Source organism: Lepisma saccharinum, chromosome 8, assembly GCF_977018435.1.
Source record: "Lepisma saccharinum chromosome 8, izLepSacc3.1, whole genome shotgun sequence".
Lineage (NCBI taxonomy): Eukaryota > Metazoa > Arthropoda > Insecta > Zygentoma > Lepismatidae > Lepisma > Lepisma saccharinum.
The window spans coordinates 72144821-72159194 of record NC_139236.1 but is presented as its reverse complement, the minus strand read 5'-3'; the positions used below and the strand labels follow the sequence as shown (position 1 = coordinate 72159194).

At 37.2% G+C, this 14374-nt stretch overlaps 1 protein-coding gene across 1 annotated transcript; it reads left to right on the top strand.

Moving 5' to 3' along the window:
- Window positions 1–1670: 1670 nt before the first annotated feature.
- LOC145991546 (sperm flagellar protein 1-like) lies at window positions 1671–7139 on the top strand. The gene is made up of 4 exons (XM_083127577.1): window positions 1671–1949; window positions 2425–2540; window positions 5771–5939; window positions 6778–7139. Exons 1-4 carry the CDS (start codon window positions 1832–1834, stop codon window positions 7035–7037), a joined length of 663 nt encoding a protein of 220 aa, XP_082983703.1. The 5' UTR covers window positions 1671–1831; the 3' UTR covers window positions 7038–7139.
- The last annotated feature ends 7235 nt before the right edge of the window (window positions 7140–14374 follow it).

The window sequence follows — 14374 nt, the reverse complement described above, 5'->3', positions numbered from 1 at the left end:
TAAAAGTTAAACAACTTGGCTGTCCCACACCAGATTTAAACATCAATTCTATTTAAAAATGTCAAAAGAATGGTAAAGGTGACAGGCGTCGAAATTTTAATAGTCGCATTTATATCCTAGAAACTCTGGCCGACCTTCGCATAGTATGCTACGACGCCAGGGATTACGGGTCCGAATCTCGGCCTGGGCATCGGTGTTCTTTTGTGAGTGTTCACTCATCCTTATCTTCGCGATTAGCCAAAAGTAGTACAAATGCGAAGTGAAATAAACCAATCTTAGGAACTCCGAATTTTTGTCTGCAATTTTAGTGAACAAAGTTCCATTAAAATTACCTCTTTCATTAGATTTCTATGACATATGCTAGATAAACTTTTTCGATTTCTTGATCACGTTGGCACTACCCATCATACTAGCTACCAGCCGCCACTGCTTCAGACTGTAGCTGTTAAACAGTTTTGTCTTAGATGCATGAACAATTGTTTTGAGGAAAAGGAGAACATACATTTGAGAGACAATTTATAACATTTTTTGCTGTTGGTTTGTTTTGAGACGGATGAATTGATTATGCAATGCACGTATTTAAATAATATGTTGTTTATATGTATTGAAGAAACTTTGAACACGTTCACAATTTAGTGTTAACATGTTGCATATGTATTTTTTTTAATTTTACGTCGCTTCATGTTGCATGTGTGTAAAACATATGTTGTACATGAAGTTGTATGTGTCATGTGTACAAAAATAATTATATTCGTCATGAATTTTCTGTCTTTCAAAAATGCAATTTGTGTGCTTGTTTTCCATTATTAGCTAATGTGAAATTGAACGTGTTGAAAAAATATTTCAAATTGTTTTCGACACAAATGCTTTAGCACCGACTTCCACCCCCTTTTTGCGTGATTTACGAGGATAACAACGTATTTGATACTACTGCTACTACGATAGCTACTACTACTACCACCAGCACTAATAACAATAATAATAATGTCATTATTATTATTATTGGCACGTTTATCCTCGTACTTGCCCTCTCCAGACAAAAAATCGTGGTTGCGCCTCTGCAGGCTTCTACAGCAGTGCTCGAAATGAGGGGGCATCCACCCAGCTGTCTCATTGTCACTATGTTAAACCATAGGAGCATCCTCCCTACTAGTCGCAAGACTCGATCAAGCATCTCCCCAGCTGACATTTTCCACTTCAACTGCTATTCTATAGCTCAACCAAGATGAGAAGAACCACGGCAACTCGCGAATTAAGTGGGCAGTCATTTGTTTTCTCTCGCTATCCCTTCCCTTCCACCAGAGTGCCCCCGTGTTGTCATGTGTGTCGCTTCCCGCCCTTGCTCCGTTGCCAAAAACTAGTTCGCTGTGTTCGGTCTTACCGTCGTGATGATGAACACTTGGCGCTGAATAAAGGATGACGACGTGTTGAAGAATGCCACACATTTCGCAACGCAGGGGCAGTATTACCAAGACCATCTTGAGGAGAAAGTAATGGCATTACACGGTAAACAGCTGATTGCATCGTCCACAATCCCTTGGCTTGCTTGAAATTTCAATGATAGCTCCAGAGCGTTTTAATCATCTTGGTCGAGAAGGTCTGCCAATGCCTGTTGAACGCCATTCATCGACTCCTCTTTCATCCATCCATCTTGGGCGTTCAATTACGAACTGAACTTGGACTGAGGCTGCGGTCAAGGTTATTAGATTATCGTGTACTGTACATTATAACAAGTTATATTAGTGAAACTTACCCTGCTTTGAAAGTAACTTAAGACTTAATACATGATACAGCTAGATTTAACCTCTTCCTGACTTGTGAGTAGAATAGCATGTCTGACGGTGATTCTGTTGAGGATGCACTGAATTTGGAAGACTTGTACGCTTGGGTTGATGAAATTCCACTGTCAAAACCAAAGCGAAATATAGCCAGAGATTTTGCTGATGCAAGTGAGTCACTATTAAATATATTTTTTTATGTTTCGTGTCGAAAATCTATGTACAATAAATAACCTACCTGTATTCGTATGGAATACAAAAATTCAGTTCGTTTCTTAACTTATTAATCTAATTAGGGTAAAATTTCATGTTACCCTCGCTTTCTTGTTTTTCTGAAGATCTCTTCTTACATCAAACATCAAATGAATTGCGTAAGGTAATCTAAGATTTCCCCATTCGATTAGCTCATTTGGCATTACGATCGGTTGCCCTCGATACATTGCACATATTGTGGATTTGAATCTTAACCAATATTGCAATACAAACAAACTTATCATATTGCATATTTTAACATATTTAATCATTCTGTTTTTCTTAACAACAATAAATAAATATACTGTATATTTTTTTCTTGATTAAGTAGGTGTAGCTTAACTCGTAAAAGAAAAGTGAGTTTATTGAAAAAGAAAATATTTTATATTTTTAGTTCCTTTGGCCGAAATCTTGAAGTACTATTTTCCACGACTTGTAGAGCTGCACAACTATGTTCCAGCCAATGGACTCGCCAAGAAAGTAGAGAATTGGAATACATTAAACAGAAAGGTAAGAACTAATTTACTTCCTCTGTGCTTTGCTTGAGTTAAGCTAAATTTCAATCTGAAGTTGTTAATATTATATAATTCACCTGTATCAGCCAATGCATTGGTTTGTGAGGTTTTGCCGATAGACTATAATAGAATAACTAACTAACTAACTCTCTAGCCTTCTTAAACCCGAAGGTTCATGGCTGCAGCAACATAGGCCTTCCATCTGTTCCTATCTTGAGCAAGTTCTATATACTCTTTTCCATCCCTACCGATTTCCTTTAGGTCCATCTCAACGTTGTCCCTCCATCTTCGTCTTGGCCTTCCTACAGGTCTCTTACCATCTGGTTTCCCAACAAGAATCCTGTAAACTCCTCTTTCCTCTCCCATTCGTGCCACATGTCCTGCCCACCTAAGTCTTCTTGATTTAATTATTCTAATAATATCTGGACATGAGTACAAGTTATGTAGTTCTAAATTATGTAACCTTCTCCACTCACCTGTCTCCTCATCCCTTTTAGGTCCAAAGATTTTCCTAAGGATTTTATTTTCAAATACTCTCAATTTATGTTCCTCTTTCAATGTAAGGGACCAAGTTTCACACCCATATAATACTACAGGCAAAATTACTGTTTTGTATATTTTAACTTTTAGTTTCTTAGATATTAAACGAGAAGACAAAAGTTTATGAAGAGAGAAGTAACATGCATTTCCTGAATTAAGCCTACTTTTTATTTCCTCTTTAATATAATTTTCATTTGTTAATATTACTCCTAAGTATTTGAATTTGGAAACTGGTTCAAACGAGTTGTTATCAATAATTAGATTTTGATTATTACCTAACACTTGGTTTCGGCCTGTAAGCATATATTTAGTTTTCTCTTTGTTAACTTCCAAACCTATCTCTTTAGCAGTTTTGAAAAATATTTTAGCATTATTCTTAATTGTATTCACATCATCCCCCAGTAAGTCTACATCATCTGCATATGCTAACAACTGAGTCACACCATTTAATTTTAATCCTTCTTTAGTTTCTTTTACCTTCCTTACAGCATATTCTAAGGCAAAATTAAAGAGCAATGGAGATAATGCATCTCCTTGTTTTAACCCATCATGAATTGTAAATTTGTCAGACATATTATTACCCACACGAATTTTACTTTCTGTTTCACTGGTGCATATTTTTATCATACTAACAAGCTTCTTAGGTATTCCAAACTCTACTAATATATTATATAATTTATCTCTTTTGACCGAATCATATGCTTTTTTGAAATCAATGAATAGCTGATGGACATTTTGATTATATTCCCACTTTTTTTCAAGTGTCTGTCTGATGTGAAAAATTTGATCTGTAGTTGATCTGTTACGTTTAAATCCATATTGATAATCACCTATAATTTCATTAGCATATGGGGTTAGTCTTGTTAAAATAATGTTAGACAATATTTTGTATGTTGTTGAGAGTAGAGAAATTCCACGGTAATTATTGCAGTTCATTTTATCACCTTTTTTAAACACAGGAACAATTATGGATTCTTTCCACTGTTGAGGGATTTCTTCTTTATTCCATATTAAACAAATTAATTTATGAATTTGACATATTAATGAATTTCCACCATATTTAATTAACTCAGCTGGTATTAAATCAATGCCAGGTGCTTTGTTATTATTTAGCCTTTTAATAGCATCTTTAACTTCAGTCAAGTTAGGTTCTGGAACTAAAGGTTCTGCTGTGTGGACTTCATTTACTTCTGATTTATCTCCTACATGGACATTTAAAAGGTCATTAAAGTAGTTCTTCCATCTATTTAGAATATCGCATGGGTCAGCTAGAAAATCACCGTCTTTATCTTTTATCAAGTTTACTTTAGGTTGCCACCCCTTTCTAAATTCATTTACACCTTTATATAAATCTCTGATATTTTTATTTTTGCTGTTTGTTTCAATTTCGTCAATTTTGCTTTTCAAGTAATCTCTTTTTTTACTTCTAAACGTGCGGTTAACTTCTCGCTTTATTTTATTATAATTGCTTAGATTTGTATCATCCGAGTTATTTAACCATCTAAGTCTAGCCTGATTTCTTATTTCTATTAGATTATGACATTCATTATCAAACCACGGCTTACTTTTTCTTGGTTTATGGTATCCTATACTTTCTTTAGCTGCTGATTCTATTGCATTACGTATGTGCTCCCAATTCTTATTTACGTCTGTTTCATTTATATTTTCATCATCATTTAAATCCTGCAAAACATCAAATCTATTTGACAGTTTAATTTGGTAATCTTTCTTAATTCTTTCATCAACAAACTTTCCTGTATCAAATTTTATAACTTTTAGATTTTGTTGCTTATGATTTATCACTGAGAGTCTTTCTCTTAATTTAGCAATTACTAAATAATGGTCACTGGCACAGTCAGCACCTCTATGTGTACGAACGTCAATTATACTAGTATGCCTTCTCTTATCAATGAGAATATGATCTATCTGATTATGAGTTTTACCATCTGGAGAAGACCAGGTATATTTATGGATATCTTTATGTTTAAAAGTGGTACTTTTCACAATTAAATTCTTTGAGGTTGCAAAAGTAATCAATCTTATACCATTATCATTACTTAATTCATGAAGACTTTCTTTACCAATCGTGGGTTTAAATGTCTATAATAGAATAAAATAGTATTTTTATTTTCTACTGAGCGAGGTTTCAGCCTAGGGCTACTTCCAGTCTGGGCGTTGGTGTTCCTTGTAAGTTCCCCTCCATCAATTTCATCATATCATCACTCATCCCCATCGTCGCGATTAGCCAAAAGTGGCAGAAAAGAGAGGATAAATAACAAAATGCGACCTTTTAAAATAACTTACAGTTCTAGAGGAAGATATCGATTGTCGCCTAAAACAAACGCCATCTCCTACTCTTTCCCAGGAATATGTGGAGCAAGTAAACTAAAGCGAGTCCTCTAGTGACTAAAGTGGACTCGCTCAATGAACGCGTGAGAGGGAAAGCTGTGGCATGGAGTGGGCAACGTGACAGCCATTTGCAACAGCCTGAACTGCTTTGCTCTTCTCACTCGCTTTCTCCACTTCTCTGCCGTTATGCGCGGCGTTGCCCCAGAGATTCCCGAGACAGAGTATAAGCATGAGAGGCCGTAGCTAGTGGGTGGCAATGTGGCAAAAGCTGTTGAACCAGTCGATGTATATGCATATGTAACATAATTCTGTGTCAGTGTAACAATTCTGTTTCAGGTGCTCAGTAAGTTGAATGTGAACATTTCCACTAGCAACATTGAGAAGCTTGTCTCGGCAAAACCCGGCATGATAGAGCGATTACTCTCTGATATGAAGACCAGGATAGAACAGATATTTCTCCACGAGCGTGACACGGTTAGGTTATACGGAGGATCAAATGTTCCAGGTTCGTAGTTAAGGAATAGTAAATGCGTTATCGAGGAAGAATTATGTACAGTATGCTTATTCATTTATTTAATTTAGCAATGCTTTTTTCGAGACAAACGAAAACTTGGTCGGTACTTTAGTATTATACGGACTACCTGGTTAGGTTAGGTTAGGGGTATTAGCCCTAACCTAACCTAACATGATTTTGTCGATCCTGAAACTGGGGCTAATACTCCTAACCTAACCTAATCAGGTAGTCCGTATAATACTAAAGTACCACTTGGGTCTTTTTGTTTTAACGTAATTTCGTTTATATGTATCGTTTAAGCTAGTTTCATTATCAGCGTGTGAAATTATTAAATTATTAAGTACTTCGCAATTAGTTTGCTCAATAGAAAAATTGGACCCAAAAGTGTTGAATACTCTCTTAACCACCCTGAAATTTTTCACTACATCTATTTCTTTTATCACAAGTGCTTGTTTTTTTTTGTCCGCTTGTGCTAAATATACATGTAGAGTCGCCGGCAATAATAATGGAACACCTAGATCCTGAAATGCTCGCTTCCCTGCAAGGCGTTATGTGTGTTGCCTAAATCTACGGCGGTGGTAGAAGTTGCCATTGAAATTTTGGTTTTCGCTCTAAGGCGTAGGTGTCTTTTTATTGCCGGTGACTGTACATAATCTTAAAATGAACTTACACCACAAATTGAAAATTCTGGATAAAATATGAACCCATAACCTCCTACTGCCTTTGATGTCCTGGACCAAAGGGAGGGGGGGTTATGACCCCCACGCACCCTTGGGCACACCACTGGCTGAAAGATTACTTATAAATCGTGGCTTTAAACGTATTGCAGCTGCTGTACAAGAGGAGAGAGCAAGGATATCAGAAGAAGAAGCAGACAGGGTGGTTCCATACACAGAGTTAGAGAAGATGGAGGAAGAGCTACGGGAGAAAGATGACGTCATAGCCTCCCTCACAGCGAAACTCGCCCACCTAGACTCGCTGGTCAAGCTCAAAGATCAAAGAATCCGCGACCTCACTCAGCAGGTGGACCACTACCAGGTGATGTCACGAGGGTGCTCGAAAGAGAAGGCGAAATTCGGTAACAAGTGACGCGGTTTCAACGTCTGAAATAACGCCCAAGCGTAAATTTTGTAAACAATATTTTGGCGTTTTGCTAAATGTTTACTTTTGGGAATATACGTTTTGCTTATGGCGCAATCTTTATGATTCATTTAAGAGTTTTATTTGAGAATATAATTTCTGATATTTCTCTCCTACAGGCGAGATCATATCATTATGTTGTAAAGTTAGTTTTATTTTAAATTTAACACTGTTTAGAGATTATTTAGAAAATGAGAATAAGACCAATGTCTTAAAGATAGTACCAGGTATTTCAGGCCAAAACTTCTCAAGAAGAGCAAATATTAAATATATTTGTTTATTCTTCTTTGTAGCTGATCAGTGGTGATTCATTCATTTTTAGTTTTGGACTTTTAAAAACAACACAGTGGTTAAAAGTCCAAAACTAAGAATTCTTGTTTATAGTATATAAAAGTCCTCCTCCGTGGCCGTGTGGTCTAAGGCGCTGTGCTTTGGACTCCAACTGCGGGACGGCATGGGTTTGAGTCCGCCTGGGTTCAGTCTATGGGTTCTCGGCCTGTGTATAGGACCTGTGGCAGCCCACCATCGTGAGGAAATTGGGGGGCTGCGAGTGAGTTGCGTAACCCCACGTCACCCTAATACCGGTTAAAGATCTCCACACCTCTAGGTAGGATTGTGGGAGGGAAACTGGCAGTCGAGAGATCGACCTAGACCCTTCAAGGGCTGTCGAGTCACGGGTTATTATTATTTATTTTTATATATAAAATATCGTTTATGTAAATATTGACCGCCAACGATTTAGGCTATTTGAATTTGTATTTTTTAAAATTTTACGTCGCTTTTCTGCAACTCTTGGCCAACCGCGACGTTGATGATGAGTGATGATGAGATTAAATTGCACTCACAATGAGCGCCCATGCCTAGGCCGGGACTCGAACCTGGAAACTTAACGTGCTCGGCCAACAGGCCAGTCGCCAGAAATTTATTTTGGGAGGGAGGTTCATCCCTTATCAGCAGCTGTCATATTAAGGCGAGAAAGTGGAGGGGGGTAGAAACCATGAAGATGAATTTCTCAGCATATTACAACTTATCATACAGTTCAGTACCCACCAAAATATCTTCGACATAGTAGTACCAAAATAATTCAAATTTAGCTATCATTGTCGAGAACTTTTGTATAAGTACACTTAAATCACAAATTCCTGTCCCGATACAGATTTTCGGGATCACAAACAGTCGGAAAAATTTCTGTCGTCGTGTGTTAATTTTCGATGTTTTGAATGTCGAAAATTTCTTGAGAATTGCAATTTTTATTCCAGAAATATAAAGTCAACATTTACATACTACTTCTTCCTGAAAGAAATTTATAGGACTATTCTGGGAGACTTCAATTTATGCATTTGTGGCAAATTCAAGGATGCTGTCCGGTTGTTCCGAAGCCGAACTACTGACAAATCTTTCTGAGCAGATGGCATCTTGGCACAAGTCAAATGCTGGGACAACGCAAATGCATATATGTAGAAGAAGATTGCATGGAGAAATGAACAAGGTTGCCAACTCAATATATGCTTTTACATAGTTCATATATTTAAAAGTCCATTATCAGAACACCCCTGTTATGTGTTAAGTGGAAGAGAGAGAGAGAGAGAGAGAGAGAGAGAGAGAGAGAGAGAGAGAAAACTGTTCCAGTACATTTGATAATATATATATTTTTTATGGATTCGATAGTAGTGTTGATGGAGGCCAGTTACACGACTTTTCAATCAGCCTATCACTTCATTTTCATATCGATTTTAATGTACTTATTATGATGTTTCAGTGGTGTCTGCAGAGAATTTAATTAAGATGCGCTCAAGGGTGGACTTAGATTACTAGTATTCTTTGCCCCCCTCATCTTTCCCTCTCTTTTGTTTCAACTTTTACGTTATTGAGTTTCCTCTTTATTTCCACCTTTCTGTCTTTCCATTTATCTCTCTCCCTTCCCCTTTCTGTTTCAATCTTCTCTTTTTCTTCTTTATTTATCTCTCTCTCTTTCTTTCTTACTCTGTTGTATTCTTTTCTTTCCATCTCTCTCCTACCTCTTCCTTTCATCTTTTTATCTTGTGTCTACTTTATCCTCTCTCTCTCTCTCTCTCCTTGTCTTTCATTCTTCATTGTTTCTCTCATTATCTCTCTCTCTCTCTCTCTCTCTTTGTTCTTCTCTTCTTCTGTTTTCTTTCTTTCTCTCTCTATTGCATTCATTTTATCTTTCCATTTTTATCTCTTGCCTCTTTCTCGTAATTGATTGAATTGGTATTTTAAGTCCACTTTATGCACAGTGAGGCTAATCGGGACTGGACCTACAGTTTAAAGTGGGGTCCGAACCACCTGTGCCTCCACCGGATATCGAACCTGGACCTTTTGATTACATGGCGACGACGCTACCACCACGCTATTGGGGAGGCCCTTATCTCTCTTTTACTTCCTGTCTCAATCTTCTCTTTTATTCCCCTTTGTCTTTATTACTTTCTTCTTATATTTCTCTCTGCCTCTTTCTCTCATCTTTCTATCTTTATGTCTATATTCTACCCCCTCTCTCTCCTTTTCTCTCTTTTTCTCTCCCTTATCTCTCTATCCCTTTTATCTTGATCCTTGTCTCTCATTCTCTTTGTCCTTTTCTTCCTTTATCCCTCCGTGTGTGTTATTCTGGCTCTATTATAAAAGTAAAAACAAGAAAATTTCTCAAGTATCTAATTTAGATGCACAGAAAGGGGGGGGAGGGGAGAGTTTGAGCCTACCCTGTTATGTTTTCAATAAGAAAAATCACAAATATCATACTACTTGTATGCCACATTTTTAATTTCGAGCCCAATTCTTGTCTACCCCTTCCATAATAAATTCGCTGTTACAACAGTTATGGGAATTAGACTATGGAGCTAAAAACAATTGAAAGCGAGTAGAAAAAAGTTTATTTTTCACGAAACATCACATCACAACGAGAAAAACAAAATTGTAATTAGGCATATGATAGAAGTAATTTGTGGACCCTTTACCTCATCCTGTAGTCCTACATACATCTCACACTTGTCAAAAAGTTTGGCAGCCAAATCTTCGTCTTTTGCCGTGTCAGACATCTTGACTTCCTGCAAACATTAAAGAGTGCACTTTGATCTGACGTGTTGCATTTGTTACAAAAGTAACATATCACTGGGTCACAGGCTCGTAGCCAGGCAGGATCCAGGGGGACTGACCCCCCCCCTGGAACTACCGTCAGCCCCCTTGACATTGGGTAAAACTATTTTGTGTAATTTGTTTGCAGTGAAAAGTGAAAATGTAGACAGCAGATATTATTTTGCTCACAACTTTGGTGAAGGATAAATTCAGGGAGCATGAACAGCAGCTATTACATTCGCTCATCTTATTTATAAGAAGAAGTCTTAATTAGCGGCAAGTATTTAGGAGATTATCTTCTCTAGACTTCAGAAAGTTTCTTCACAGAGGAGCTTCTTCAACTGTACCTTCGTTGCTCCTGTTGCGACCTCTCATTTATACAGAAATCTGTGACTTTGACGTCATTATGCAAATTACCTCCGTATCTGCGTCAAAGGTTAACAGCTCCCAAGTTTTGGGAACGAAGGGGAGTTTTATTGTTTCTGCCTGGGAGCGGAATGTACGGTAGGCACTATGATTGAATATTGTCCATCTTTTCTTGTGTAATATAAATATCTGTATCATCAAATGTAGTATGGAATGTGTAGTAAGGGATGATTTCAGTAGCAGCCAATTAACACTTCAAGTGATATTTTAAAAGATATAGAAAAATGTAGTATTTGTGTGATATTTCTAAACTTCATGTAACTTAATGACCCCCCTCCCCCACACATAATTTACCTTCATTTAATACTGTTAAACTTTTGAAAAATGGACTTGATTTAGAAAGTCCCCCCGATAACCAGTGAGCCCCTCCTGGAGATCAATTCTGGCTACGGGCCTGCTGCGCAAGTATAATAATAATGGTTACACTATACTTCTAATTTATCTATAAAGTGGGTGAAAGGCGGAGAATTCTATCCTCTCAGTTAAGAAAATTTAGCCCCCGCCCCCCCGTTTGGATAATTTGCATAGACATCTCTACTTCCTGCATTCAGAACTTATTTGTAAATAGATTATGTGTGACGTTCAATGTTCAGCACCTTAGGTTATTACTTTGTTTTTGTAAGTATTTTAATTTTTTTTGTGTCTGTGAGACATGACCGAGAGATACGACATCAATATCGATTCTGTTCCTTCAAGACAGTTTATTTTTAAGCATGGCTTACTTTTCATACTTTATGTACTTATAATACTCTGAGGAAATAAGGGGATTTAAAAATATATGGTAGGTTAACTGCGACCATGGGAAAATAATTGACAATTACGAAGTAGATAAAACCATAATCACAAATAATCAGATTCAGTACGTTAACCTTCATACTCAGTCCCAGGAAACTGTGAAGCAAGCGAAAGAAAACGAGTCCTCTGCGCGGTACCATGTGATCTAAACATAAGCTTCATGGATTCACTGTCCGTGACTCGAGGAGCTCGACCAATGAACACGTAAGAGGGGAAAGGTGGGACAGCTGCCAGCCTTTTGCAGCAGCGCCTGCTACTTCACTATACCCACTCGCTTTCTGCCCTTGTCCACCGTTATGCGCGGTGTTGCTCTACAGATTCCTGGGGCAGAGTATTGACTGCGGAGGCTTTCGTCAATCAAACATTAGAAGCACAATGTAAACAATAAATCACAAATATTCAAATTTGTATAAACTTTGATTCAGACGGCATTTTCATCTCTTACGTTTTGCTTTACTTCTCAAACGAGACGATATCTGTGAACAGTAGGTTCGTTTTAAATTTTACAAACGTCTGTCTCATTCTCGTTCTATTCTCGAATTTTGTCTCGTCTCGGTACATAGGTACACCCAGATAATGGCTGAAAAAGAAACAACATTTAAGTGTCCCTCTAAATAGGAAAGTGATGCGAAATAATTTTATTGTATTATTTTCTTCAGGAAATATTTAGTTCTAAGTTGGGGTTCTGACCTCTCATAACGCCCCTTTGGTGTTGCATTGTCTGGTACTAAAATTCTTACTAAGTACCGTTGAATTACAACAAATCCTTGACTTAAATTTGTTCCCATAGCGTCATATACCGATTGTAGTAATGCCTAAAGTAAATAATCAATTATTAAAAATTTGGTTACAATTTATTAATGAAGGCAAGACTTGGCATAAGAAAGTCGATTACTTCTTAGTTAAATATACAACCTCATTGGATAGGAATAACTTGCTTCAAGAATTCGTACTTTGTATACAAAAGGAAAATGAGGATGCACTTAAATCTTTGAAGGACAGGCAATGTGCAGGCCAACTGTTGCGAGTTAAATGGAGTGAGCTGGAATATGTGGGAACATCAATGAAAAATTCTTATCTAGTGAAGTTCCAAATTCTTTAAGCAAACATAAGTTAACATTGTAAAGATTATAATGGCACCAGTATGTGAAGCGCGAATTTCTAGGATCAGAAAAACACATGAAAATACAAGAATGTTATGCCGGCTGGTCCAAAAGTCCCGGAACGGTCACATATCGTGAGAAATACACATCGAATCGGAAAACGAAAAAATACGTGTTTAATAAGTGAAAGAAAGCTATTCAATGATATCACACTTTGGAAACCCCCATTTTGTATTGTAGAATCGGAAGGAGGAATTCATTCCGAGTCCAACGAGCTATTAACCAATAATTTTCAGAATTATTTAGAGTAGAGGATTAATTACACACACAGACACACACACACAGACACCCCCCCCCCACACACCCCCCCCACACACACACATAGACACACACATTTTGAGAGATAATGGGAGAAAGAAAGACACAAAAAAATCAAGAGAAAATTGATACAAAGAGATGATGAAACAGAAGAAAAGTAGAGAAAAGAAGAAAGATATAAATAGAGAAAAGTAAAGATAGAGAAGCATAGCAGGAAAAGAAGATAAATGGAAAGATGTACATAATGAAGTTGTAGATGAAAAGATAGAAAGGAAGAGAAATACAGAGAACGAGAGGGATACAGAAAGGGGAAAGAAAGAAAGATGCAAGTACTGGGAAAGAAAAGGGGGAGAGAGAAAAGAAAGAAAGATACCGATAATAACCAAGAACAGTTAGAGTGGAAGAAAAAGAAAATGCAGATACTGAGAACAGATAGATACTAACTGTCACCATACATATCAAGGTGAACAGCTTTTTAAAAAAAATGCTCGTTGATGCCTCGTATCAACACTATGTGCCGTTGAAAAATAGTATTTTTTATCCTACGTGGGTCAAATTCGTGGTTGCCACTGGCATTTATCCGACACCCTGATGGCACTCGCGTTTGTCTCTATACTCATAAAAAAGTACGTTTGCTATGTGAATGAGCATACACATTACACTACAAATAAAAATTACGCAAAAGCAGTTTCTCGAGATTCTACGTCTAAAGATATGTTCCCTTGTTTTCGTCGTTTCAACAATCGTTTCTCCTTGTGTATTTCATAATGATTTTTAATTCGAAAAATCGTTCATATCCTGGACACGGTATTTTGAACATGGTGGGATCGATTCTAATTTCGCTGTTTCTTTCTTCCCCATTCCAAGCTCAACAAGACCCATTTTCTTGACAGTAACTTTTTTCTAGCTCGACTAACACGTTCCAAATAAACGTGTCATTCGACCCAAAACACTGAAATGTTGGCTTGGAATTAGAAATGACGAATTGCAGTATAAAGTTGATATTCTAAATTTCGTATGCAAAGAAACCTAGATTCCACGAAAATCCTTTCATCTTAGGATCCAAAGAAGACACAGTTGCCAAATTAAGCTCTTCCTCACGTTACAAATTTTCAGTTAACAATTTAAGTGTCGGAAGTAACTGTTGATAATGTGAGTTAATTAAAAGTTAATAATAATATATCTATGTCAATATCCTGGTTCGGCGCTGGACAGTGGCTTTGAATAAAAAGAACAAAGAGCGAATAATTTACCTGTGTTGGAACCGGTGACAATCACTGTCTTTCCATCAAGACGTCTTGAACTCTTGCAGTATTTGATGTAAATTTTAACTCCTAGCAACAGCACCAGAACTGTCGCGACTACAGTCAAAAGAGTCCATACTACTTGAAGCATGCTGCTACTGAAAAGTTGTGGAAGACGCTCTGCAACAGCCAAGCGAGTTAACACGCTTGGAGAAATATATTATAGTACGCGAGATATTGAGTGTTGCGGTGGTTTTGAGATTTAATGATTGTGGTTCCATCCCCCTTGTTTCCTTGATGTGGGAATTTC

Coding starts and splice junctions, on each gene's coding strand:
- LOC145991546 (XM_083127577.1), top strand. CDS start 1,832: ATGTCTGACGGTGATTCTGTTGAGGATGCACTGAATTTGGAAGACTTG. Junction 1,950..2,424: donor CAGAGATTTTGCTGATGCAA/GTGAGTCACTAT, acceptor TTATATTTTTAG/TTCCTTTGGCCGAAATCTTG. Junction 5,940..6,777: donor CGGAGGATCAAATGTTCCAG/GTTCGTAGTTAA, acceptor AACGTATTGCAG/CTGCTGTACAAGAGGAGAGA.